We start from the raw sequence: 25,643 nt of genomic DNA on the forward strand, positions 1-25,643 counted from the left end.
CCGGCCGCGTCGCGGTATTTAAGCAGCTGCGCCCGGGCGGCCGCCTCTGGGAGCGCAGCGGAGCGGAGCCGGCACCGGGGCGGCGGGACGCCGGGGCACCGGGGCAGCGCGGCCGGTTTCAGCACCGGCGAGCGGACAGCAGCGGCGGCGCCCCGCCGCCATGGAGCGGCCCCGGCAGGGCCCCGCGACGGCGCGGCCGCCCCGGCACCTCTGGCGGCAGCCGCGCACCCGCATCCGCATCCCGCAGCGCTTCCGCTCCGCCCCCGAGCGGCACCGCGACGGGCACCGCGACGGGGAGGGGGTGTCGGTGCCGGTGCCGGTGCCGGGCCGGGCCCGCCGCGCCGCGCCCCGCTCCTGGCCCTCCTCCCTGCGCGGCCGGTAAGAGCAGCCGCCGGCCCCGAGCTGCCCCCGGCACGGCGGGGTGCAGCGGGGTGGGGGGGCGGGGGCGGGGGGGGCGGTGCGGTGCAGTGCAGTGTGCAATGGGGAGGGTGCAGTGGGGTGTGCGGTGGGGCGGGGTGTGCAGTGCGGAGGGTGCAGCGGGGTGCGGTGGGGCGGGTGCAGCCGGGTGTGCAGTGGGGCGGGGTGTGCAGTGGGGCGGGGTGTGCGGTGGGGCGGCTGCAGTGGGGCGGGGTGTGCAGGGGCGCTGCAGAGAGGAGCGTTGTCCAGGGAAGTGCGTGGGTGGGTGCAGCGGGGAGCGGGCACCGGGATGGCGGGGGGTGTGCAGCGGGCTGTGAGGAGCAGCCTGGGGGGTGCAGTGGGGTGTGTGGTGCCGTGGGGCAGTGGGCTGGGGGGGGTGATGCTGGCAGTGGCGGGGGGAGTGGTGCAGTGCGCACGTTCCCCCTCCTTTGCCCCAGCCCCTCCTCCCCCCCCCCGAGGGACCAAGCGATGCCCCAAGGCCTGAACCGCAGTGAGCAGCTGCTGGTGCCCCCGGGGTCGAGCCCAGTCCCCGGCAGCCCCCAGGGCTGGTGCCACGGTGGCCGGGGGCCCCGAGCCCTCTGTGGGGCGCTGGCATTGCTGGGGGGGCCGCGGCGCTGGGGAGGGGCTGCGAGGTCCCGCACGGCTGCAGGGCAGCTCTCCCTCCCGATGTCACCGCGCGCTGCCGGCGGCAGAGCCGTGGCCCCGTGCAGGGCCCTGGACGCGCTCCCCAGCCTGGCATCGGCCACCCCGGCCTCGCCGCCGCAGCAGGAGGCAAAGCGATTTCGGGCAGATTTTTAGGACGTGGGAAAGAGGGCAGGGCGGAGGGGCAGCCCCGGCTGGGCTCGGCCCGCTGCTTTGCTCTTGGGTACGTTGGGAGAGGGCCGAGAGCCCCCCCGCCGGCGAGGCCTGGGCCGCCCGGGGCAGCGCGATTAGCGCCGGCGGTAACGAGCCCCCGGCGGCAGCCAGCGAGGGAGGCAGCTTCGCGGGGCAGCGGCCGCCCCGGAGAGCACCCATAAATAACCGCCTCCCCCGGCCGCTCCGCAAGGAACAGCCGCCGCTGCCGCCGCGCTCAAATTAAACCAGTCTGTCACTGTCCCCGCCGCCTCCGGTCCCGCACGTCCCTCCTGCTCCCCGGTGGCCCCCGCCGGTCCCTTTTCCTGGCCCCCGGGCACCTGCGGCCAGGCCAGGGCTTGTCCCCATCCCCATCACCCCATCCCTGTCCCCATCACCCCATCCCTGTCCCCGTCATCCCGTCCCTGTCTCTATATCACATTGTCCCCATCTCCCTATCCCTTTCCCCATCGCCCCATCCCCATCTGACTATCCCTGTCTCCATCATTCCATCCCCACCACCATGTCCCCATCCCCGTCACCCTGTCCCCAGGTGACTTGGTCCCTCCCAATGTGGCTCAACTCCGTTTGCTCTGGGCTCCAGCCCTTGCGATGCCCCAAGTTCAGGCACAGCGGGGACCTTGGGGTCCGGCCACACCGGGAGGGGACGGCAGGGGCACCCAGGAGTCCTGCGGCACCATGGGAGGATCCGATGGGGCCTGGGCCCCCCCCGGCTGCTGCCTCGGCCCCGCTCTGCTGGGCCCCAGCAGCCTCGCCGCCCGCAGCGGGGTTATTTTTAGGCTGCTCATTCCTCCCTCCCCAGGAACGGCCCGGCCCGGCTCGGCTCGCAGGGGCGGCACGGCCGAGGCTCCTGCACCCCGCCTGGCCCCGGCTCCTGTGTCACCCCCCCTGCCGCCACACGTGTCCCTGCCGGGGGCGGCCACAGCCGGGCAGGGGACAGGGACAGGCTGTCCTGCGGTCCCAGGGGGTCCTGGCTGCCACGCAGCCCGGTGGCGATGGCTTTGCCTTCTGCCCCCGTGTCCCCAAGGTCCTCAAGCCTCCCTGCTCTGTGCCCCGATGTCCCCATCGGCCCCAGCCGCGCTGTCCCTCGCCGGGCGTTGCACGGATCCGGGGCCGTCCGGAGTCACTTGGCAGGGGATGGGAACCCATCTGCCGCAGCACCCTTGTCCTGTGGGATTTCTTGTTGCCGCCCGCTTTGGGGGCATTTTCCCGAGCTCCCCCCTTTCCCTCTCCCTCCTGGCCAGGCTCCGACCGTGGCGTGGTGAATCTGGGCCCCCGCCAGCTGGAGGTTATTTTTGCTGCCGGAGGGAACAGCAGGTATCCAGTTGCATCGGGGGGGGGGACAGGACACGGGGTCGGGCCGGGCTGGGTGCCTGGCTCCCACGGCCAAGTGCACCCGGGGGCTGGGACGATGCCGTCTGGCGGCTCCCCACGAGACCCGCCAGGCTCCCTTGTCCCCGCTGTCCATGGCTGCTCCGGTCATCTGGGCCGGTCCCGGCTGGGCCGCGGCTCGGTGCATCCCAGCTCCGCCGCGGCGCCGGGCACCGCGTCCCTCCTGCAGCGCGTCGCTGCCCTTGCAGGGAGCAGCTGCCGCCTCGGGGCCGGCGCGGTGCCACGTGCCCCCGGGCCGGCGGCGTCCCCCCAGCGCGTGGGGCTGGCGCGGTGCCGCCAGCCCCGGGGGATCCGCTCCGCGTGTCGGGCCGGCCGAGCCAGACAGTTGTTTAATTTCCCAGGCGAGGGCGGGAGGGGGAATGGAAAGTTTCCCGGGGAGCGCCGGGGCTGGGAGCGCAATGCGCTTCCTGCGCCGGCCCGGAGGGCAGCGCGGCCGCGCCGCTCGCGACCCCCCCGGCCGCCGCGCCGCCCACCCGGGCCCATGGTGCCGCCAGCGCCATGCTGCCCTCGCCGGCCCCGTCGCCCCGCGGCTCGCCCCGCGGCTCGCCCGTCCTCTTCAGGAAGCTCCTGATGAACCAGAGCATCCGCCTGCAGCGGCGCTTCACCGTGGCGCATCCCCTCGGGTAAGGGGGGGACGCCGGGCGCCGGGGCTGAGCCGGGCCGCCGGGGGAGAAGCTGGCTGAGAACGGGCGCCTTCGTCGCAGGGATGCCCCACACGCGCGGGGACCCCGCGGGGCTCGGTGGCCCTTCGTGTTTCGGCACGGCAGCCTGCGCCCGGGCCGCAGCCGGCGGCAGCTGGCCGGCAGCTGGGGAGGGAGGATAACGGGGGTTTTCGTGGGACAGCGGGAGGGAAAACAAGGCGCAGAGCTGGCGGCCTTCCCGGCTCTCCGGCGCTGGGCTGATGGCGGCGGCGCGGCCGTGCCCGCTGGCGGGGCACCAGGGTCACCTTGCACCCCCCTGCCGTCGGGGCCGGTGCATGGGGACGGACGGGGGCACCGTGCCGTCGCGGCCGGCACGCGGGGACGGACGCGGCCAGCCCGGGTGCAGGGCGGCAGCCGATGCCTCCCCGGTGGCAGCGGGATCTATTTTTAGAGGATCGGCCCCGGCACCGCTCGGCGCTTGTTCCTGCCAGCGGCGCGGGGCGGAAAGTAGTTTTTAATCCCGCAACGAGCCTCCCGGGAGGTGCCGGGGGCCGGGTGCCGCTGGGTGCTGCAGCGTCCCGGCCTCGGGGCTGTCCCCGCCGGTGGCCGCCGGGCTGTGCCGGGGAGGAGGGGGGGGAACAGATCTGTAATTCAGCGCCGGGGCGGCGGGAGCCACAATGCGGCTTTGTGTCCCCGGTGCCAGCGGGGAAGGGCCGCGGGGCCGCGAGGACAAGGCGCCGCAGGGAAGGGGCATGACGCGGTGCCGGCTGCGGCGTCGCCGCCGGGGCTGTCCCCCCGGCACGGTCCGGCACCGCGGCCCGGCGGAGCGGCCCGGTGGGGCCGGGGCCGTGCGGTCGCTGCCGCGCCATGCACGCGCTCTGGCTCCCAGGGAAGCCGGAGAGCCGCTCCCCGCGCCGGAGGCACTCCTGCATCGGGTGGGTACCGCGCCGCGGGGCTCGGGGACGCGGGGGGCTCGGGGACGCTCCCGGCCGTCGACCGCGGTGGGCAGCGCCGTGCACGGGGGGCCGCGGTCGCACCGGCGCGGAGCAGCATCCCGCGGCGAGGGCGATGCACGGCCGCGAGCGGGGGGCAGCCGGCGGCGATGCCGGGGTGTCCCCCGAGAGCAGGTCCCATCCCGGTGACACCGCGCAGCCCTGGGACGCGCCAAGCGGGCTCTGGCCCCCGGGGTGCTCGGTGGCTGCTGGTACGTGTGTATCGAGCTGCGCCCGTTCTCAGCAGCCCCAGGGCCGCCGCACGCGGAGGGAGGCCAGGAGGGCCCGGAAAACCCTGCGGCCTTTCCCAAGCTCCCATTGTTCTCGGTGGGGGGGTGGCAGGGGATCCTCCATTGTTCTCGGCAGGGGGCTCGGCACTGCTGGGGGGCGTTGCCCATTGTTCCGGGGGGGGGCAGGGCAGGGCCCGTCGCCATTGTTCTCCACCGGGGATGCAGGGGGGGGGGGATTGTTCTGGCAGGGGTGTTGGGGGGCTCCCTGCGGCCCCTGTCCCTGGGGTGACCGGGGGCGGCAGATCCCAGCCTTGCTCCCAGCGCTCCGGGCAGCTCCAGGCGGCACCACGGGGTGCGAGGATGGGACAGGATCCCGGGGTCCTGGGGCAGAATCCTGGGCTCTCCCCACTCCCGGGTGCTGGGGCCGGAGCACGGGTGCAGAGCAGCAAGGCGGCGGCAGGACGTCACCAGCCCCGGGGAGCCGAGCTGAGCCCTGCGGGGCGCCCATCCCCGGGGCCTCGGGGCAGCGCGTCCCCGCCGGGTCCGAGCCTCGTCCCTTCTCTCTCCCGCGCAGCTTCGACCTGGAGAATGGCCCGTCGGGCAGGGGCTCGCTGGACCCCCAGGCCAGCCCGGGCTCGGGGCTGGTCCTGCAGGGCACCTTCGCCCACGGCCAGCGCCGCGAGTCCTTCCTCTACCGCTCCGACAGCGACTACGACCTGTCCCCGAAAGCCATGTCCCGAAACTCCTCCATCGCCAGCGACCTGTGAGCATCTCTCCCCCCCCAATCCCCCCCCCGGGGCTGCCCCACGCTCAGCCCTGTGCCGGGGGCCAGAGCCCGAATCGGGGCCGAGCCCCGGGGCTCACGTGCCGTTTGCTCCCGCAGGCATGGAGAAGACATGATCGTCACGCCGTTCGCACAGGTAGCGCCTCCGCCCGCCACCGAGCCCCCATCCCCGGCACGGCGCCCTGCTCCGGCGGGACCCTCGTGCGCCCGGGCTCACGCGCGCGCGCCACTTGCCGGGGCTTCCCGCAAAGCCGCGGCCTGCGCTCCCGTCCCCCATCGCCCGGCATCGGGGTGCAGCCGGCGACCCCGCGGGTCCCGGCACCCGGGGGGTCTCACAGCCCCGCTCTCGCTCCGGCAGATCCTCGCCAGCCTCCGCACCATCCGCAGCAACTTCGCCGTGCTGACGCACCTCCAGGACCGCGCCGGCACCAAGTGAGCGGGGCGCGGGACGGGGAGGGCGACGGGCTCGCCCAGGGTGGTGGTGGTGGTGGTGGGGGGGGTCCCTCGCCCCGGGGGTCCCCGGCCGCCCGAGAGCGCTCAGCGCCCCGTGTTTTGCAGGCGAGCGTCAAGCAGCAGCCTGCCCTCCGTGAGCAAGGCCAGCCTCTCCGGTGAGCGCCCTGCACGCGGCGGCTGCCCCCCAGTCCCCAGTGTCCCCAGCCCTGTCCGGTCCCCCGGGGCTCCTGCATGTCTGCGGTGATGGGGGGGGAGATGGGGGGTGTTTTGGGGGTGAACTGGCTGCTCCCCGCTGCCCTGAGCAGCTCCGCTGCCGGGACCCTGCTTTGCCCCGTGCCGAGGCGGCGGTGCCGGGACCCCGGCGGTGCCGAGCCCCCGCGGCGGGGCGGGAAGGGGGCCCCCGGCTGGGGCAAACCGGCAGCTTTGCCCTTGGGGATCCATGTCGGGTTTTCTCCGGCTCCCTCGCGCCCGGCCGCCCTTCCCACGGTGGAAAGTCTCCCGTTGACGTCAAACCTTCCATTAATAAAACCCTGGGCGTGAGCGGGGCCCCGCGGGAGCCCGGCTGCTCCGGCCCGGCTGGCTCCGGCCCCCCCGGGCTGGCTGTTGCCTCGGGGTACCCCGGGGTGCTGGCGCAGACGGTCCCGTCCCCCGGGGCCAGACACGGGGATGCTCGGCCCGGCCGGGCCCCCGCGTCCCGCCGGCCCCGTGCCATCACCGCAGCAACGCGCCAAACCGCTGCGGTTTGCACCCAGTCTTCGCGGTCGGGGCTTTACGACCCCGCGAGCCCCGTCGGCTCGGTGCATGGAGGTGCCGGCTGCGATGCCGGGAGCCCGGGGGCGGCCGGCAGGGCCGCGGGGCGGGCGGCCGGGCAGAGCCCTTGCCGAGGCGGCCGGCGTCGCCCTCTGCAGAGGATGCCTACCAGAAACTCTCCGTGGAGACGCTGGAGGAGCTGGACTGGTGCTTGGACCAGCTGGAAACCCTGCAGACGAGGCATTCGGTCAGCGAGATGGCCTCCAACAAGGTGAGGGCACCTCGGGTCCCGCTCGCCGCCTCGGGCTGCTGCCAGAGCCCCCCGCGGCAGTGCCAAGGCACGAGCGGCAAAGCAGGTGCCGGCGCGTCCCCTCTCGCCGGTGTCCCCGGGGCAGGCTGCGACGGAGCCCTCGCTTGTCCCCACAGTTTAAGCGGATGCTGAACAGGGAGCTGACGCACCTCTCGGAGACCAGCCGATCGGGGAACCAGGTGTCCGAGTACATCTCCAGCACCTTCCTGGGTGAGTGCTGCTGCCGGGCCGGGCCAGGTCGGGCCAGGCGCCCACTCGCTTTTTGCACAAAAATGGGGAGCGGGGGGTTTCTATCCCAGGCGTTTGCATGGGATTTGCTCTCTTGGGAGCGCCAGAGCCTTTGTCACGCTCTGCAGTCCCAGACGGGTGTGAGCACTGGTGCACGCTGGTGCATGCTTGTGCATGCTTGTGCACACTGGGGCATGCTTGTGCGTGCTTGTGCACGCTGGTGCATGCTTGTGCATGCTTGTGCACACTCGTGCATGCTTGTGCGTGCTTGTGCAAGCTGGTGCATGCTTGTGCATGCTTGTGCACGCTGGTGCATGCTTGTGCATGCTTGTGCACACTGGGGCATGCTTGTGCATGCTTGTGCACACTTGTGCACCCTGGTGCAAGGGCTGGCAGCCAGCACGGAGGCTGCCAGTGCCGTCCCCATGCGTGGGCACCCGCGGGGAGCCCGGCGCGCTGCGGGCCCAGCCTGCGGGTGCGGGGGGCCCCGGCGAGGCGGGAGGCCGGGGCTTTCTGCGCCGGGGGCGAGGGGAAGCGCCGCGTTCCTCCCGTTGCCATGGCGCCGCGGTATTATTAGCGCCGGCTGACGTCAATCCTCGGCGTGCAAACGCGCGGGGCCGGGGGAGCGCGCTGCGCCGGGGAGCGCAGGGGTCCCCGGCGTGGGGGCCCGGGGCGCCGTGCCGCGGCCGGGCTCCCCGCTCTCACCGCCTCCCGGCGCGGCGCAGACAAGCAGCATGAGGTGGAGATCCCCTCGCCCCTGCCCAAGGACAAGGACAAGGAGCGGAAGAAGCGCCCCATGTCGCAGATCAGCGGCGTGAAGAAGCTCACGCACGGCTCCAGCCTCGCGGCCGCCGGCATCCCCCGCTTCGGGGTCCGGACGGCCCAGGAGGGGCTGCTGGCCAAGGTGAGCCCCAGGGCACAGCGGCGCCGGGCACCCCGGGGTCCCCGCGTGCCGGCTGCCACTGACACCTTGTCCCTCTGGCCCCCAGGAGCTGGAGGACACCAACAAGTGGGGGCTCGACGTCTTCAAGATCGCCGAGTACTCGGGCAACCGCCCGCTCACGGTCATCATGTACAGCATCTTCCAGGTGGGCGCCCTGGTGGGCTCGGCACCGCGGCCGGCGCAGCCCCACGCCGGGCTGTCCCCATCCCCATGCCCGGCCGGGGCCACCTCCTGCTCTCCCCGCAGGAGCGCGACCTGATGAAGACCTTCCGCATCCCGGCCGACACCTTCATCACCTACATGATGACGCTGGAGGACCACTACCACGCTGACGTGGCCTACCACAACAGCACCCACGCTGCCGACGTAGCCCAGTCCACTCACGTCCTCCTCTCCACGCCGGCGCTGGAGGTGAGCACGGCCCGGAGCTCAGCTCCCGGCATCGCTCTGGCCCTGCTCGCCATCACCCGGTGTCACCATAACCCGGTCCTGCTGTCTTTTTTACCCCCCTCCAGGCCGTCTTCACAGACCTGGAGATCATGGCTGCCATCTTCGCCAGTGCCATCCACGACGTTGACCACCCGGGTGTCTCCAACCAGTTCCTCATCAACACCAGTGAGTTGGGGTGCAGGGAGGGCTGGGTGCCGACCGGGCATGTGGGACCCTGGTGTTCGGGAGCCACCCCCGTGGTGACAGGCGCTGTCTGGCAGACTCAGAGCTGGCGCTGATGTACAACGACTCCTCGGTGCTGGAGAACCACCACCTGGCCGTGGGCTTCAAGTTGCTCCAGGAGGAGAACTGCGACATCTTCCAAAACCTCAGCAAGAAGCAGAGGCAGTCGCTCCGCAAAATGGCCATCGACATGGTATGGGGGCTCCGGCCAGCCCTGGGCACAGGGTTGGGGTGCCGGTGGGAGCCTGGGTTTGGCGTGGGCTGCCCAGGGTTCACCGCAGGGGGCCTGGACTGAGCCGCGTGTCCTGCTCCCCCCTGCCCAGGTGCTGGCCACGGACATGTCCAAGCACATGAACCTGCTGGCAGATTTGAAAACCATGGTGGAGACCAAGAAGGTGACCAGCCTGGGAGTCCTGCTGCTGGACAACTACTCCGACCGGATCCAGGTGAGCCGTGGAGCAGGCAGCGAAACCTTCCCCCAGCCCGTAGCAGTGCAAAGCCTGCGGCTCCTTGTGTGTGTTGGTGCTGGTGGGACCGGGATGGCTGGAGATGCTTCATGCCAGCATCCCTTGCATCGCCGGTGAACCACTGCCATGGGCATGGACATCTGCGGGGTTGCATCCCCGTCGGTGCCGAAGGGTGGCGAGCGATGCGGTGGCTGTGTGCGCAGGTCCTGCAGAACATGGTGCACTGCGCCGACCTCAGCAACCCCACCAAGCCGCTGGAGCTGTACCGCCAATGGACCGACCGCATCATGGTGGAGTTCTTCCGCCAGGGCGACCGGGAGCGGGAGAAGGGCATGGAGATCAGCCCCATGTGCGACAAGCACAACGCCTCCGTGGAGAAGTCCCAGGTGGGTCCGTGGTGCCCAGGGGCAGACGCTCACAGGGCTTCACGGTGGTGCTGGTGATCAGAGCAAGACGCACCGAGGGGCTTGCACGCTTGGGGGTCACTGGCTAGTCCTGGCAGCTCTGGGTCCTGCCCCATCCCTGAGCCCGGCTCTGCCTGCCCCGCAGGTGGGCTTCATCGACTTCATCGCCCACCCGCTGTGGGAGACGTGGGCCGACCTGGTGCACCCCGACGCCCAGGAGATCCTGGACACGCTGGAGGACAACCGGGAGTGGTACCAGAGCATGATCCCGCACAGCCCGTCCCCACCGCCCGAAGAGCACGGCATCGCCCTGGCCGCCGGCACCGACAAGCTCCAGTTCGAGCCAACGCTGGAGGAGGAGGGCGAGTCGGACACGGAGCCGGACGGGGCCGAGAGCCCCCTGGACGAGGACAACAGCAGCTCCAAGACACCGGCTACGGACGACTCGGAGTCGGCCGAGGTCGAGCGCCTCTCGCCCGGCTCCGGGGAGCGGGACTTGCGCCTCGGGGACGTGGACAACAGGCGGGCGCTGGAGAGGACTCTGGAGAAGGACGTCGGCTCTGGGCGCCCTGAGGGCAGCCAGGGGAGCCGGGAGCTGTGCCTGGACACGGAGGGGAACGTCACATTCCTGCCGCTGGGCACGTAGCCGCCCGGACCCGTCCCACTGCCGCTGCGGGAGATGCACAGGGACTGCCATTGCCCAGGCATAGCCACCATCCCTTCAGGGGCTCCTTGTCCGCGGGCCGGTGGCGGAGAGCACCGTCCCCACCGTGGCCGCTGGAGGGGCCGGGGAGGCCGTCAGGACGCGTCTGGGCCCCGAAGCCGCGTCACCGCCGCGGCAGGCACAGGTACCCGTGGGCACGAGGACGCCGTTGGCCCTCTCCCCGCAACGACCGTCCCCCCGTTCCCACACTGCGTCCCCGTGCCGTCCCCCCCCGGCGCCTCGTCCCGCAGGACCGGGCCCATCCAGGAGCATTACGGTGGCCTCTCACCAAATGCCACCCCCAAAGCGGGGCGGAGGGGTGAGAATAAGCTAGAGGGACCCCAGGTCGGGACACGCCGGGTTCAGCCGGGCGCCGGGGCAGGACACGGGCACGGGGCTGCTTGGGCACTAGCCGGTGGTTTATTTATTTGGGGACAGGTTCACTTTTTAAAGCCTTTTTGTAGCTCACTTTTTAATACTAAGCCTCACCTAGGTGCACTCACACGTGTTCCCATGGCAGAAACCCATCTGGCTGCGATCAGCACTCGAAATGCTGCATTTACACTTTGCACTTTGGGCCCCACGGGGGTTGGGGTGGCCTCCCCCCCCCCCCCCGGGGTCGTTTCGGTTTCTTCCTTCACCCTCCAGATATTAAACCTGGTTTGCTCCCTGGAAATGCCTCTTTTCACCGCGCTCCGGAGGTGCTGCCGGCGGTGTCGCCGTGCGTGGCGGGTGCCGGAGGTGGCCGGCAGGGTTTGGGGTGCCGGATGGTCTGTGTGGGGCTCGTCGTGGGGCCACCAAGCCGGCTGCCGCGGGCACCCACGCGGCCGGCAGCTCCGCTCCGGGCATGACGAGCCCTGTTTGACCGAAAGCGAGCTCCTCCCTGGAAACACCGTGGCTCCGTCACTGGCAAACACCGCTGGCTAAGGTAAATATTTAATCGCCGGCTTGGCAGGGCGCAGAGCCCGCTCCCCGCTCTTCCGCATCGCTCCCCGCGGGGATTTATCGGCAAAGGCGTCTCCACCCGCGGCGCGGCCCTTGGGCCCCCCCGGCTCTCGCCCGACGGGATGGTGCCCTCCCATGGCCAGCGGGCTCCAGGCGGAGACCCGGGGGGAGTCCGGCGCCCGGCCAGGGCCTCCTCGTCCCGGGGAGCCTCCCGGCATGGGAGCTCGCTTTGGGCAAGGGCTGGGTGCTGCCGGCCGGTGGAGCCGTGTTCCCCCCCCCCCAGGCCCAGCGCCCGGAGCCGCCCTCCCCGGAGGCTGGGAAGGCCGTAGGTGAGCGGCCCTGCCATATGCTGCCTCCCCCTAATCCCTGCTAATTGCCTCAGCCTCAGGGAGGGCGAGGGAGGACGCAGCCAGCTGGGGGGCTGCCCCCGGGCACGACATGGCTGCCGCCTGCCACCCGCCATCCCCAGCTGCGCTGGGGCACTGGGGGAGCACTGGGAGTGGGGGGGCCCGGGGGGGGGGGAATGGACCCCACCTCTGGGCCCAGTGAGGGGGAGGAGCCCATGGCTCCTCAGGCTAGCGTGAAGGTGTGGGCCTGTGTGTCATGACAGCTGGCAGTTGCGACACAGGGCGCATGTCGTGACAGGGGGGACACTGTGAGGGCTCCTTCTACTCCTCTCCCCCTGGGAGGGGGGGGATGGCTCTTTCCACTCCCATCCGCGGGAGGGAATGGTTCGTTCCACTCCCCCCGTTGGGGGAAGGAATGGTTCGTTCCGCTGCCCCCCGGGAGAGGGGGCTGGCCCACACCACTGCCCCCTGCGGGGGGGCGGCTCCTACCACCGCTCAGAGGAGAGGGGTGATGCGGTGCGCCGCTTCCCCCCCGCCCCGCCCCGCCCCACCCCGCCCGGCGTGGCACGGGCGCGCTGTCCATCACGGCGCCGCGCCGGCCTATCAGCGCGCCGGCCGGGCCCGTCTCCGCTGACGTGTGGCGCTCATCTGCATGCCGTGCCCCGCCCCCCGCGCGGCGACGTCAGCGGAGCTCTGCAACCGCCGGGGCGGCGCGCGCCGCTGCTGCATTTGCTGCAGGAGGCGCGGCGCGAGCGCGAGCGCGAGCTGGAGGTGAGCGCGCCCCCCCCCCCCCCCCGCTGGGCCCGGGCCGGGGGGCATTGCACGGGGGGGGGCTGCCAGGTGGCGGGGGGATTGCACAGCCCAGGGGGAGGATTGCACATCTGGGGGGAGTTTGCAAAGCTGGGGGGGGGGGGGGGGTTGCAAAGCCAGGGGGCGTTTGCAAAGCCGGCGGGGGTTGCACAGCCTTGGGGGGGGGCGGGTTGCAACGATCGGCGGGGGGGGGGGGGGGATTGCAACGGGGAGGGGGGTCTGGGCAGTGCAGGCAGCCCCCCTGCACCTGGGCCGGCGGGGGGGCTGCAGCCGGGCTGTCCCGGAGGGGGTCGTGCTCCCCGCTGTGTGCGGGGCGCTGGGTGGCGGTACGTGTCGCCGTGCCCGTCCCCCCCCCCGCAGCCAGGCCTGTGGCCGGGGGGGTGGGGAAGATCTGCCGGGTGCACCGGGCTCGGGGCCTGCGGCACCGGCAGGTTGTGTAACCGGCCTGGCCCGCACCGCCCTGCAGCGCCGTGCACCCAGCCCCGTGCAGTCGTTGCCCCCCCGGGGCCGTGCACCCACTTTCCTGCAGTGCCGTGCACCCACCCTACTGCACCCACTGCCCTGCAGTGCCGTGCACCCGCCCCCGTGCCCCTGCTGCCCGGCATCCCCGCAGAGCGCCAGGCACCCGCTGCCCTGCAGTGCCGTGCACACACCCCAGCACACCCACTGCCCTGCAGTGCAGTGCTGTGCACCCACCTCCATGCACCTGCAATTCTCCAGGGCCATGCACCCACCCTAGTGCCCCCACTGCCCTGCAGTGCCGTGCACCCACTGCCAGTGTCCCCATGGATCGCCATGCACCTACTGCCGGCATCCCCATGGATCGCCATGCACCCACTGCCGGCGTCCCCATAGATCACTGTGCATCCACCCTGCAGCAGCGTGTGCCCATGACCCTGCAGTGCCGTGCACCCCCCCCCCCCCCACCCCGTGCGCCCTGCAGCGCTGCCAAAACGCTGCAGCCCCCGGGCAGAGCTGGGCCGGGCCGAGCCGAGCGGCACGAGGGCACCGCTGCAGGTGCCATTTCGTGGCGGAAACGCAGGGAGCGGCTGCCGCCGGCCGCAGCCTCCCCGCGAGGCTCGCGGGCTCCCCCCGCTCCGCGCCAGCAGGTCTCGGGGTCGAGGCCCCGCGGTGGCCCCTGCGCTGCCCGGAGCCTGTGGCACAGGCGGCTCCGAGGTGCCGGAGCGGCCTCCAGGCTCCCCCGTGGCTTAACGCAGCCGCGACCGGCTCTGCCAACGCGGATGCCATCCCGGGGCCAAGCGACCCTGCTGGGGCCGGGATCCCTCGCCCCGGCCCCGAAACACGGGAAAACATGCGTCAACCCGTCTCCGTGGGATGCCGTTTTCCAGCAGGGCGCCGGGGTTTGCCCCTTGGCCGGGGGGGGGGGTGTGTGAATCAGACCGGATCCGGGGGGGGGCCCCGGCTCAGCGCCACCTCGGGCTCCCGGCCCATAGCGGATACGGGGAGCCGTTCCCGGCGGAGCGAGGGCCCAGTGCCCTCACCGCCTTCCCCGCTCCGCAGATGGCATCCGCTACCGACTCCCGCTATGGGCAGAAGGAGTCCTCGGACCAGAACTTCGACTACATGTTCAAGATCCTGATCATCGGGAACAGCAGCGTGGGCAAGACCTCCTTCCTCTTCCGGTACGCCGACGACTCCTTCACGCCCGCCTTCGTCAGCACCGTCGGCATCGACTTCAAGGTCAAAACCATCTACCGCAACGACAAGCGCATCAAGCTGCAGATCTGGGTGAGCGGCCGGGTGCCCCCGCGCTCCGGGGTCCGGCTCCGCGCGGGATGCAGTTCCCCCCCTGACCCGTCCTCCCTCCCTCCCTCCCCTTCCCAGGACACCGCCGGCCAGGAGCGGTACCGGACCATCACCACCGCCTACTACCGCGGCGCCATGGGCTTCATCCTCATGTACGACATCACCAACGAGGAGTCCTTCAACGCCGTGCAGGACTGGTGAGCGCCGCCCTGACGAGCCAGTGCTTCTATTATTGCTATTATTACTATTATTAATAATAATTATGTTTTTGCCTCCCGAAGGTCGACCCAGATCAAGACCTACTCCTGGGACAACGCGCAGGTGCTGCTGGTGGGCAACAAGTGCGACATGGAGGACGAGCGCGTGGTGTCGTCGGAGAAGGGCCGCCAGCTCGCCGAGCACCTGGGTGAGTGCCGGCCGCCGCCTTCCCGCGGGCGATTTCGTCGGGGCCTCGGTTTCCTTGCGCTGGTTCCGCCGCTTAAATAGCAGCAGCGACTTGTCGTCTGACGACCAAAAGGGAAAAAAAAAAAAAAAAAAAAAAAAGAGAAAATGAAATTATGCTGCAAGCGCCTGGTTTTTTTGATGACTGTTTCAATCGTGGAAACAGCCCCAAAAACCTGGCGTGGGCAGCACGGAAGCGTCGGCAGCGAGCGGGTCGGAAAAAATTGGTGAATCTGGATGGGTTTAGGGGCGGGTTAAACCTGGCTGGAGCTGGGAGTGGGTTTTTATGGCTTTACGGCCGGGGCTGAGCGCTGGCGCTTGCAAACAGCCCCGTGAATGTTTAACTAACTAGCGGAGGAGGAGCCCGAAAACTTTTCAGGTAGGCGGCAGCCCCTTATTTATTATTTAAGGGCGCCAAGGAGGAGCTATAAATCAAGGGGGACGGACGGATGCGGGGTTCGCGCCCTGATGTCCCCCCCCCTCACCCCTTTCCCTCCGGCCAGGCTTCGAGTTCTTCGAGGCCAGCGCCAAGGACAACATCAACGTCAAGCAGACCTTCGAGCGGCTGGTGGACATCATCTGCGAGAAGATGTCGGAGTCGCTGGACACGGCCGACCCGGCGGTCACCGGCGCCAAGCAGGGCCCCCAGCTCACGGACCAGCAGGCGCCCCCGCACCAGGACTGTGCCTGCTAGGGTCCCCCCCCCCCACCCACCTCCGGTACGGCCGGCGCTCGGTCCGCGCGTCCTGCCCCCTTCCCGTGTCCGTAGTCTTTTCCCCCGCCGCCCCGGGGTTGGGGGGGGGGGGGCGGCGCGGCTTTTGCTGCTGAGACCTCGCGGGCTTCGCCGGGGCCGCGTCCCCTCTCGGAGCCTGCCCCGTCCCCCTGCCCCGGGTTAGGCTGTGCCCCCCCCCCCCCCCCCCCCCACCGCCGCCTCCCTCTATTTATTTTTAAGCCCGGGATGGTAGGAGCAGACTCATCCGGGTCTGCTTTTAACCAGTCTACGAGCCTGACTCTTATATATATATATATATATATAAAAAAAAATTTATTATTATTTCCGTTGTCTGCCCGGTACTGTCCCCCTGCCCCGGCTCGTGGGAAGGGTGGCCGAGCCGGCACCGGGATGCTTCCCGCTCGCCGGTGTGTCCCCGGTGCAGCCGAAGCTCTGCCACAGCCAGGGAAGGGGGCGGCCGCACCGGGAACGCCGCGGTTCCCATCCCGGCGCCCACGCTCTCTGCCTGCCCAAAGAGCCGCTCCGTCCTCCCCGCTCTCTGGCTGCCCTCTCGCCCCCGATGGATGGATTATTTCAAAACTCTTGTTTATTTGTATAAATAGATGCTAATTTATGCTCCTGCTGTCTTCCTCCTTGTACATATAAAGAAAAAAAAAAAAAACCTCCTTGTAAATAGAAGTAGGAAGTGACGCTGTGCGTGTGACCTGCCGTGCTGTGGCCGTGTTGGTGCATTTATTTTAATCGGTGTGGTAACCTGCTTGTGAATATCACTTTTAAATCTATTATTTAAAAGCTAAAGGGGAAAAAAAAAAGCAAAAAAAAAAAAAAAAAAAAGAGCAAGGCCAGCAAAGCAAGCTGTAGCAAACTAGTCCCAGCTCCGCGGCCGTGACCAACACGCGACTCCTGGGAGAGCGTGGCCTGGAGGAAACCGCCGCCGATGCCCTCGCCGAGCGAGCCGGCCTCCGCGGGCTCGGACGAGCACCGCTAATTTGCTACAGCGCGTTTGGCTCCTTGTCTGTTAATATAGTAATGTGCTTATGTGGAGACTGTGAATAAGTGGATGTTACTATAACAATGACTGACCCGGAGGTCTTGCTTCCCTCTATTTATTTTTCTTGGAGCGCTGTGTCTTTATTTTACAGGTCCCCCGACCACGGTACCCTGCCCCCCCCCACACACCCCCACACCCCTCCTATTTTTGTGAAGTTTACTTATGGAAGAGTTACACTGTACTGTACAAATGTCAAAAGTGTCAAAAGAGTACAATTTCCTAAAAATCACTGTATTAAAGAAATGTGGTGAAGAAATAAATCAATGCTGATCACCAGTTGCTCCCGGTCATTTCAGGAGGAGCGGGGGGGGGGAATGGGAGGCCGGGGCCGCGGCCGCGGCGTCCCCCAGGCGGTGGGAAGGGCCGTCTCCCCGCCGCCTCTAACCTCTTTCCTCCTCAGATGGGCGCTTTCGAGCTCGGTGGCTGAGAGAGACCAAATATCTGGTTTCGTAATTAGCATTCGCCAAATGGCTCCCGGTGCGCTGCAGCAGCTTGGCGCGCTGCCGTGGGAGGGCTGCTCGCAGCCCGACGGCGGCGCGTTTCAGGATCGAGGACAAAGCTGTACGTAAGGCTCATCTTTAATCGCTAGAAAAGTTGATTTAGGCACATTGAGACAGTTTTCATCGACACTGTAAATAAATAAGTTCCCAGGTTACAGCGTGAGCATCGCGCTTGCCCGGGGCCCCGCAGCAACGCTCCTGCGCTGGCACACGAAGCAAGGGGCCAGCCCGAGCACGAGCAGCCTGCGCGCAGGAGGCAGCAAGGAGGGGAGAGTTTGCAGCCCAAGGAGCCGCAGAGGAGGGGCAAGGGCAGCTGATGAACGCGCGAGGGTTTCCGGGGAAAAGCCAGGAGAGGAGGGATGATGCAGGACCAGGCTGGGGGGAGCAGATGCCGGCTGCTGCAGGGATACGGGTGAAAGCAGCCGGCAGAGCCACGGCTTGAGGGCAAGGGCTGAACCAGAGCTGCTTGGCCCCGAAACAGCTCCAGGCAGGGCCTGCCAAGAGCTGGGACAGAAGAGGGGCTGGTACGGTCCCAACATCGGTCTTTCCTTAACGAAGGCTTTTGCAAAGCCTCTGTGTTGACTCCATCTTCTGGTTTCAGCCGTGTTTGACAGGGGCAGGGATTACACAGCTACAATTGCAAGTTTGGTGGCTGCAGCCCACCACAGTGGAGTTCATCCTCTGAAACAGAGAGGGGAAAGGCAGCGCTGGGTTTAGTGACTTTTCCCTTAGTAAAAGGCAAGAGTTTGAAGAGGGAAAGAAGCAGGGAGAGGCTGGAGGAGCTAGGATGCAAGCAGAGGGGCGGCGTCGATTTGCCAAATGGCTGAATTGGGAGTAAGGAATGGTTCGGAGTCGCTGTGTTTGCTGTCAGGGCTCCTCCCTAGCAGGAGAGCAAGGGGCCAACCTTGCCGGAGAAGGGGAAAAACCTGCCTGCAGCAGAGCAGAGAGCCCTGGGGACCAGTCCCCCAGGCACTGGATGCAAAGAGTAAGTGCAGCAGCTGCTCCCATCCCTAACAGCGTGGGCTCTGTGGAAGAATAGAAAAATCAGCTCTATTAAATAGCCTTTGACACAGAGATTCTCTGAAATACAACCTAAACCCCTAATTGCAATCAGTAGACGAGTTAATTAGCAAGATCTCCTCAGGCTGCAGTGAAGTGCAGCCCATGGCTGTGCTTGTCTCCAGGAATCGGTTTTCTTCCCTGGATGGAGACCTCGCTCGTGGCCACCGCGAGCCGGCTCCTGCCCACGCTCACAGCGCTCACAGCTTCGGCGGAAACCCAAAAACTGATTAGCACTGGGCAGGAGTTTACGAAAACGCAGTAGGAGTCTTTGAGAAGGGCTTCAGCGCTGCCTGTTCACATCCCAATGCTGCGCTGCTTCACGTGCTGCGAGTCGTGCTCAGCGCTCGGGGGTTGATCATGCTAAAATTACAAGAAAAGGGGCTCACTCGATGCGACCCAGGCGAGGCCATGGGGCCTGGTGGCCCGAGAGGGACAGTACTTACCCTGTGCTTGAGATGGGAGAGGTATGTGTCCCAGCCCAGCGTAATCACATTCACATACGCCACCCGGTACTTGGGCGGGAGCAAGAGGAAGTTCACGAGCTGAGCCGCCGGCCACACGCACCAGTCAGCCTGCAAGGAGCAAACAGACGTTATCAGCACCTAGCCAGAGCCTGCGTCGTGAGGAGGGGGTGGAGGAAGAGCTGAAGGGATGCGTTTACCTTGTAAAACTCCCAGAATTTCTCCTTGAGCTCCCCCCAGCTCTCCTCCGGGGACTGGCCCTCCAGGGCGCCCATGCCTGCAGCGGAGAGACGGGGTGAGCAGCGCCGGGCTTCAGCAGGCGACGGCACTTTATCAGGCACCCGCTTGCGCGTCGCCAGCTGCAGAAGGAGCCCAGGCACCCCCGTTTCCCCCCTCCGAAGGGAGCCGCGGAGCAGGGGTGACGGACGTCACGCCGGCAGCCCGCGCGCTCCTCCACGCCTGGCTAACAACGCGTCACTTGTTCCCTGCGCGGAGGCAGCGTGGGCCCCGCTCTCCTTTTAGCAACATTTACATAAGGCGGATATTGACACTTTTACCTAAGAAATACCAGACTCCCAGGGCTGGAGATGCCACCAGCTGGTCAATGAGGACTTTCTTCAGGACCGTTTTCATGCCCTTAAAGCCACTTGCGGGAAAGGCTCCATCTAACCAGAGGTACCAGTAGTGCATCAAGGGGCCCATGCTGCAGCCGATGGCGAACATGCGCGCTGCAACACAACACCGCCGCGTGAACGCACGCCGCGGGCTGGCGCGCACAATGCCTTCGTGCATTATTTACGCGCCCCCCCCCCCCCCCGTAAGTGTATACGGCCCTCGAGAAGACACAAAAGGAGAGCAGGTCCCCGCATGCCGCCAGGGAGGTGGTTACGGTGTTGGGGGGGGAACGCGGTGCAGAACGACGGTAGTGGGGCTGTGAGCTCCTGGCGGGGCTGCGCCCCGTCGGAGGCGGCCGAAGCCGCCGCGCGCGGACCCACCTGTGCGAGCCGGCTCCCAGGGCCTGGCCGGGTCCTTCCGCCGCTCCCGCGTCTGCTGCAGCGTGTCGCCGGCGGCCAGGAGCGCCCCGCAGCTCACCGTGTTGGTGGCCAGCAGGAATCGGCCCTTGAAGAAGGGCTGGCAGCAGCTGCGGAAGAGCTGCCTGCCCCGGGCCAGCATCCTGCGGGCCACGGCCAGGCCCTGCAGCCCAGGAGGAGGAGGAGGAGGCCGTGAGGAAGGCCCCAGCGCTGTGGCCGAACCCCTGCACCAGCCCCCAGCCCCCCCCCAGTTAAGCTGCACCCACAGTCCCACCAGTCACCTCCACACTCCCCTAGTCTCTCCAATTACAACAGTATCCCCAGTTACCGCCGTTCCTCCCAGTCCCCCCAGTTGCCCCCACCCCAGTAACCCCTGTATTTTCCCAGTACCTCTGCTGCAACCCCAGTCACCCCAGCACCTCCCCAGTCCCTCCACTTACCCCTGTACCCCCCCAGACCCCCATTATCCCCATATTCCCAGTTACCCCGTACCTCCAATTACACCTGCAACCCCCCAGACTCCCCAGTTTTCCCTGTACCCCCCAGTTATCCCTGCATCCCCCCGTCCCCCCAGTTACCCCTGTTACCCCGTACACCCCCAATTCCCTCAGTTATCCTTGTACCCCTAGTTATCCCTGTACCCCCAGTAAGCCCTGTACCCCCCCCTTAATTCCCCCAGGTACCCCTGTACCCCCCAGTTACCCCTGTAACTCCAACTACCCCGTTACCCCTGTACACCAATTCCCCCAGCTACCCCCATACTCTCGTTACCCCTGTACCTCCCCAGCTACCCTTGTACCCCCAGTTACCCCTGTACACCCCAATTCCCCCAGTACACCCCCATTCACCCAGTTACCCCTGTACACACTCAATTCCCTGTACTCTCAAGCTACCCCATTACCCCTTACACCCCCCAATTTCCCCAGCTACCCTTGTACCCCCAGTTACCCCTGTACTCCCCCCAATTCCCCCAGTTACCCCTGTACACCCCCATTCACCCAGCTGCCCCTGCACCTCCCAGTTACCCCTGTACTCCCCCAGTTACCCCTGTACACCCAGTTACCTCTGTACACCCCCCCCCCAATTCCCCCAGTCCCCCCTGCACCCCCCAGTCCCCCCGCCCCAGTCACCTGCCGCCGCCCCGCTCCCCCCGCTCCCCCCGCGCGCTTCCGCCACAGGCACGTGGCGGGTGGGGGGGGGGTCTCGTGACGGAGGCGCCTTCCGCTTCCCGTGGCCGGCCATGACACCTACCGAGGCACCTAGCGGCGGCCATGACACCTACCGAGGCACCGAGCGGCGGCCATGACACCTACCGAGGCACCGAGCGGCGGCCATGACACCTACCGAGGCACCGAGCGGCGGCCATGACACCTACCGAGGCAGAAGCCTGTCCGCAGGGCAGCCCGGTGGCCCTAGGGCAGGGGCAGGACAGGGGCGGCCCTGTGCCCCAAACCTCGTTCCCCTTTCCCCCCCCCCCACCCCGTGCAGACCCCACCCCGGCTCTCCCTCGCCCTCCCGCCAGCCAGGCAGCCCCCAGGCCAGGGGGCATCGCAGCGGAGGCCCCAGCCCCCCCCCCCCCCAAAACCCCACCACAACACAGGACTCAGCAGGTGCCTTTTCCACCAAACAGCCTTTTTTTTTATTCCCCCGCTGGCGGCACGGCCATTCCCAGCCACCCAGGGTTGCTCCCGCCGGTCTGGTCCGTGTCCGCGTCCGTGTCCGCGTCCGCGCGGCCTCTTGGTGACGATGCCGCCGCCGGTGCGGGTGCGGTGCCTCAGCGCATGCTGCGCGCCACGCTCCTCGGGGCTCGTCCCGTGCACGACTCGGGCTTCTCCCCCTGCGAGGAGAGCGGCGGGGGCAGCGCAACGTGGCACCTGAGCCGCCCCCCCGGCCTCCCCGCGGCCCCTCGGCGCAGGCTCACCTGGTAGAGCTCGCACACCAGCGCCAGCAGCGTGCTCTGCGCCTGCGCCTGCAGCTCCTCCGTGTGCTTCTGCAGGCGAGAGGGGCGCGGCGGTCACCCCACGGCACCGAAAACCGAGCCGGGGGGGGGGGAAAAACCCTTCACCCTGCTGCCCCCCCCCACCTACCCCGTTGACGACGATCCAGGGCACGTACTGGTGCTGCGGGGTGAGGGCGGCCGTCAGCTGGGCGTTGCGGTGCATCAGCTGCCTCCCCAGCTCGCCCTCCACGCAGGCGGCCACCCGCGCCGCCGACACCTGGGGCGCATAGACCTGCAGGCACTGCGAGGAGGAGGAGGAGGAGGAGGAGGAGGAGGAGGAGGAGGAGGAGGAGGAGGAGGAGGAGGAGGCCGCCGTCACTCCCTTGTCCCCGCCGCCACGGGGAAGGGGCTCGGGGAACGGCGACCTACGGCCTCCAGGTCCTTGGTGACGGACACCCCCGACTCCAGGCAGAAGATGACGGGGAAGTAGGTGCCGAAGTCCTTGGCCTCGTGCATCAGGCAGGCCTGCGGGCAGGGGCGGCCGCGGTGGAGGGAGGCCACGGCGCCGGGCAGCCCCTTGCCTCCAACCCGGCTGGCCGCCGCGCGCCCCGGCTCACCTCCACCATGTTGCCCAGGCACTCCTCGGGGCCGTGCTGGCACTGGAAGTGCCACGTCCCGTTGACGTTCGTCTCCTGCGCGTTGCCGTAGGGCACCAGGGTGATGTTCAGGACCTCGGCAGGCAGCAGCAGCCAGGTGGTGAAGAGCTGCTGCACCACGAAGGCCCGGCACGCCGGGCACAGGCTCTCGTAGTAGAGGCTCAGCTCCACCGGGGCCGCCGGGCGCGAGAGGTTGCTGCACCAGGCCTCCGCCTGCGTGCAAACAGGGTTTTGGGGGTTTTTTTGCAGCGCAGGGGGCCGCGCCGGTGCCCTTCCCGCCCCCTCCCAACCCAGGGGTGAAGGTCCCTGACACGGGGCGCTGCTGCAGCCGGCGGGGCTTTCCACAGGGAACTTCCTCCAACTGTTTCGGAGGAAGAGTGCGGCCGGCAGGATGGGGGCTCGGTGTGGGGTGGGACGTGGCGCTGCGACGGAGCGGAGAGATTCACGGCCGGAGCGCGCGCAAGGGGCTGGAAAAAGCAGAAGTGCTGGCCACTCCCGCGGCGGGGTCCGGCTGCAGCATGGCTGTTTCCTGGGGACATCGGGGAGCAATGCAGTGCCCAGAGCATCCCAACTTCTCCCACATTGTGATCCAGCTGCAGCACGGCTCTTCAGGGAGCAGTGCAGCACCCGGAGCATCCTGACTGCTCCCACAGCAGGGTCCAGCTGCAGCACTGCTGTTTCCCGGGGACATCGGGGAGCAATGCAGTGCCCAGAGCATCCCAACTTCTCCCACATTGGGATCCGGCCGCAGCACAGCTCTTTGGGGAGCAATGCAGCGCCCGGAGCATCCCAACTTCTCCCATGTTGTGATCTGGCTGCAGCACGGCTCTTTGGGGAGCAATCCAGCACCCAGAGCATCCCAACTGCTCCCACGTTGTGATCCGGCTGCAGCACGGCTCTTCGGGGAGCAATGCAGCACCCAGAGTATCCCAACTGCTCCCACATTGTGATTTGGCTGCAGCATGGCTCTTTGGGGAGCAATGTGGTGCCCGGAGCATCCCGACTGCTCCCATGTTGGGTCCGGCCACAGCACGGCTCTTTGGAGAGCAATGCAGCGCCCAGCGTGTCCCGCGCAGCATCAGCCCCATGCCCCGGCGGGAGCAACGCTCAGAGCTGGCACGCGCAGCTCCAGCGTCACGGGCAGCCGGAGCCGGAGCAGCGGCGCTGCCAGGACCCCACGTGCTGGAAACATCCTGCATCCCGCCTCTGCCCCCCGCCCCCGGGGCTGGCTCCCGGCCCCGCTCCGCGCGTGCCGGCCAGGCGGGAGGGCAGCCAGGGCACCCGGCCGCGCGACTCCGCCGGCTCTGACCTGGCAGGCGACGGTGATCTCCCAGGAGCTGCACCAGAGCAGGGGCGGGTAGTTGCAGGCCGGCCAGGCCAGCCCCGGCCCCAGGGCCGCCAGGACCAGGAGCGCCAGCGGCACCGCGGGGGCCATGGGGACGGCGGGGGTGGCCGGGAGCCCGTCCCGTCCCGGCGAGGACTTTTAAGGGCCGGCTGCGCCCGCCTCCACGCGCCCTTCCTGCCCAGCTCAACCTGCCTCCTCTCATGTGACGCCACCGTGGCTGCTGACTCACGCGGGGCCGCGGCCCCCGAGGGGGTAGCAAGCTTGTGCACGGGGCGCCCGCGGTTTTCGGGAGGGGGACAGGACGCGCAGACCCCCGCGGGCAGGTTGCAACGCAGCAGGGACAGAAACCCAACGCCGCGCAGAGCGTCCGGCGTCTCCAAACGCTCCCGCGGGCCCCACGGCGGCGGGTCCTGCCCCAACGGCTCGAGCTGGCAGCGGGGCCTCGGAGCATGACGGAGGGGCCGGCACTGGGAGCTTGCGGCAGCGAGGCCGGAGGAACTTTGAACTTCCCCCTGCTGTTTATAGCCAGCCGTTTCCGGCAGGGGTTGGCAGCGAGCTGCTCCCGCCCGCGTCCAGGCTCGCAACCCTCGCCCTCCTCGCCCCGGCAGAGCCCGGCACAAAAAGCCCCGGAGCCGTTTCATTAATTCTGTTTATTTCTTTGTTTTTATGTTTTTTATGTTTTTTTTTTTTTTGAAGTACCGTACAAAAATTCTCTTACAGTAACAAATACTGGGTTTACATTAGTAAACATCAACAGAAAGAGCAGAGAGAACTACTGCTGGTAACGAACAGCTGAAGTGGCGAGTTAGAGTATCGGTTATTGCATCTACCTAAGGACTAAAACCGCAGCAGGGCTCGCGCAGCCGCCGCGTCCCTCTCCGAGCACAAGCGCCGGGTCGGAGCTGCCCGCACTGGGAAACGGGGCCACGAGCGCCCCGGGGAGCAGGAGGGAGGGTGGATGCGCCGCTCGGCCCCTCGCCGCAAGCAGCAAAACGCGGCTTTCGACCAGGCGACTCCGAAGGCGCCAGCTGCAGGAGCTAAAGCATCAAAGGACAAACAACAACTAGCTGATCCCGGGGGAGCCGGGCGGCGCGAAGCTCGGGGCTGGGGCCTCCTCCCAAGAAAAGAGCAGAGCTGCGCTTCCTAGAGCCGAGGCGAGCACCATCGGGGAGAAGACGGTGCGGAGGGGCCTTTTCCTCCTTGTTGCACACAGGACCCCAAAGCGCCGGGAGGGAGCCGGGCCCCGTCGGAGCGTGCCGCAACAGCAACGCGGCCCCCTCCCCCGTGCCGGCCCCCCTCCTGGGAAGCGGAGAGAGAAGCGGGCTCCCATGGGACAGCGGCGTGGGGAAAACCAGCAGCGACGCGGCCGGGAGAGAAAACCGCCGTCGCAAGCAGCTGGAATTTCCCTGGGGAAGGTCCGAGTGAGGTGCTGGGGCGGGCGGCCGGGCTGACGGCGAGACGCCACGGCCCAGTGCCCGACTCGGCAGCCCTGCGCCGGGCGTTGCGGCTCCAGAGCAAACCCCGCCGGGCAGGACAGGGTCCGGAGCTCCCGGAGGGGAGGCCACCAGGGGATGAGCCCCTTCGGAAAACAGGGACGGAGGAGCCCAGCTGACACTGGAAGCTGGGGGATGAGCGGGGGCTGGGGCAGGGCTGGCACGGAGGAGCCGAAAACACCGACATGAGCAGCACGGGAGCTGGTCACGAAGTTTCGGGGCGCCAGCGTGGTCCCAGACACCCCCCGGCTGCGCCTGGGGAGAGGCCTCCACACCCAAACTATTTCCTTAATTGGGACAGGAGGCTTTTCCCAAGCAATGCCCCAAAGCAGCCCCAATCCCAGCCTCTCCCTGGGCCCGGCAAGCACCGAGCCCTTTCCGGGGCATGCCGGCACCCAGAGCCGAGCGCGGTGGGAGCCACTGGGGGCCAGGGATAGCGCTGCTGCTTTGCACCTGAATAGCACCAAACGACAGAGCCAGGGAAATCCCAAAGTGCCACCTGGGGCGGGAGAGGGAACACGGAGCAGGGAACAGGAGTCACAAGCACCGGGAATGCGACATTTGCTCCAGCGCTCCCGGCCCTGGCAGGGATGTGGAGGGCAGCCGAGGCTGAAGCGAGCAGCAGAGCTGAGGGAGGAGGAGGGAGAAGCAGTGCCAGGAACGGCGCGGTCCCCTGCTGCGGACGGTTCGGTGGCGGCCCACATCACGGTGCGTGTCGAGGAAGGGGACGCAGGCAGGCTACATGCAAGCATGCCATGCCCCGGCGCCGGGCACACTGCACCCTGCGGATCCAGCGCGGCCCGAATCACGACACAAGGGACAAG

At 68.2% G+C, this 25,643-nt stretch overlaps 5 protein-coding genes across 10 annotated transcripts; 3 read left to right on the forward strand and 2 right to left on the reverse strand.

Moving 5' to 3' along the window:
* The first annotated feature begins 3,159 nt into the window (after positions 1–3,159).
* Positions 3,160–5,291, forward strand: LOC136994553 (3',5'-cyclic-AMP phosphodiesterase 4D-like). The gene is made up of 2 exons (XM_067313069.1): positions 3,160–3,284; positions 5,099–5,291. Exons 1-2 carry the CDS (start codon positions 3,160–3,162, stop codon positions 5,289–5,291), a joined length of 318 nt encoding a protein of 105 aa, XP_067169170.1.
* Positions 5,292–6,307: 1,016 nt separating this feature from the next.
* Positions 6,308–10,870, forward strand: PDE4C (phosphodiesterase 4C). Its single transcript, XM_067312707.1, has 10 exons — positions 6,308–6,782; positions 6,938–7,031; positions 7,775–7,953; positions 8,039–8,137; positions 8,239–8,403; positions 8,508–8,607; positions 8,703–8,857; positions 8,988–9,110; positions 9,335–9,517; positions 9,681–10,870. The coding sequence occupies exons 1-10, from the start codon at positions 6,768–6,770 to the stop codon at positions 10,179–10,181; spliced, it is 1,614 nt and encodes a 537-aa protein (XP_067168808.1). The 5' UTR covers positions 6,308–6,767; the 3' UTR covers positions 10,182–10,870.
* A 264-nt stretch (positions 10,871–11,134) lies between these two features.
* Positions 11,135–15,433, forward strand: RAB3A (RAB3A, member RAS oncogene family). Of its 3 annotated transcripts, XM_067312716.1 has the most exons (5): positions 12,250–12,301; positions 13,862–14,089; positions 14,186–14,304; positions 14,389–14,513; positions 15,052–15,433. In XM_067312716.1, the coding sequence occupies exons 2-5, from the start codon at positions 13,862–13,864 to the stop codon at positions 15,240–15,242; spliced, it is 663 nt and encodes a 220-aa protein (XP_067168817.1). In that variant the 5' UTR covers positions 12,250–12,301; the 3' UTR covers positions 15,243–15,433. The 3 variants fall into 3 exon arrangements, with proteins under 3 accessions (XP_067168816.1, XP_067168817.1, XP_067168815.1); XM_067312715.1 differs by lacking the exon at positions 12,250–12,301 and adding an exon at positions 11,135–11,166 and having other exon boundaries at positions 13,862–14,304; XM_067312714.1 differs by having other exon boundaries at positions 13,862–14,304.
* Positions 15,434–16,894: 1,461 nt separating this feature from the next.
* Positions 16,895–20,721, reverse strand: MPV17L2 (MPV17 mitochondrial inner membrane protein like 2). 4 transcript variants are annotated; one of them, XR_010886582.1, is made up of 6 exons: positions 19,351–19,595; positions 18,913–19,083; positions 18,556–18,632; positions 18,338–18,466; positions 17,763–18,254; positions 16,895–17,513 (listed from the first exon to the last, which is right to left on the reverse strand). XR_010886582.1 is itself a non-coding variant. In XM_067312720.1 (6 exons), the coding sequence occupies exons 2-6, from the start codon at positions 19,526–19,528 to the stop codon at positions 18,189–18,191; spliced, it is 621 nt and encodes a 206-aa protein (XP_067168821.1). In that variant the 5' UTR covers positions 19,529–19,549; positions 20,700–20,721; the 3' UTR covers positions 16,895–18,188. The 4 variants fall into 4 exon arrangements, 3 of the variants coding, with proteins under 3 accessions (XP_067168821.1, XP_067168819.1, XP_067168820.1); XM_067312720.1 differs by adding an exon at positions 20,700–20,721 and having other exon boundaries at positions 16,895–18,254; positions 19,351–19,549; XM_067312718.1 differs by adding an exon at positions 20,517–20,568 and having other exon boundaries at positions 16,895–18,254; positions 19,351–19,549.
* Positions 20,722–20,997: 276 nt separating this feature from the next.
* Positions 20,998–23,506, reverse strand: IFI30 (IFI30 lysosomal thiol reductase). Its single transcript, XM_067312713.1, has 6 exons — positions 23,291–23,506; positions 21,943–22,194; positions 21,755–21,850; positions 21,474–21,626; positions 21,308–21,376; positions 20,998–21,223 (listed from the first exon to the last, which is right to left on the reverse strand). Exons 1-6 carry the CDS (start codon positions 23,414–23,416, stop codon positions 21,161–21,163), a joined length of 759 nt encoding a protein of 252 aa, XP_067168814.1. The 5' UTR covers positions 23,417–23,506; the 3' UTR covers positions 20,998–21,160.
* Between the last annotated feature and the right edge of the window lie 2,137 nt (positions 23,507–25,643).

The sequence above is a fragment of the Apteryx mantelli genome, chromosome 30 (assembly GCF_036417845.1).
Source record: "Apteryx mantelli isolate bAptMan1 chromosome 30, bAptMan1.hap1, whole genome shotgun sequence".
Taxonomy (NCBI): Eukaryota; Metazoa; Chordata; class Aves; order Apterygiformes; family Apterygidae; genus Apteryx; species Apteryx mantelli.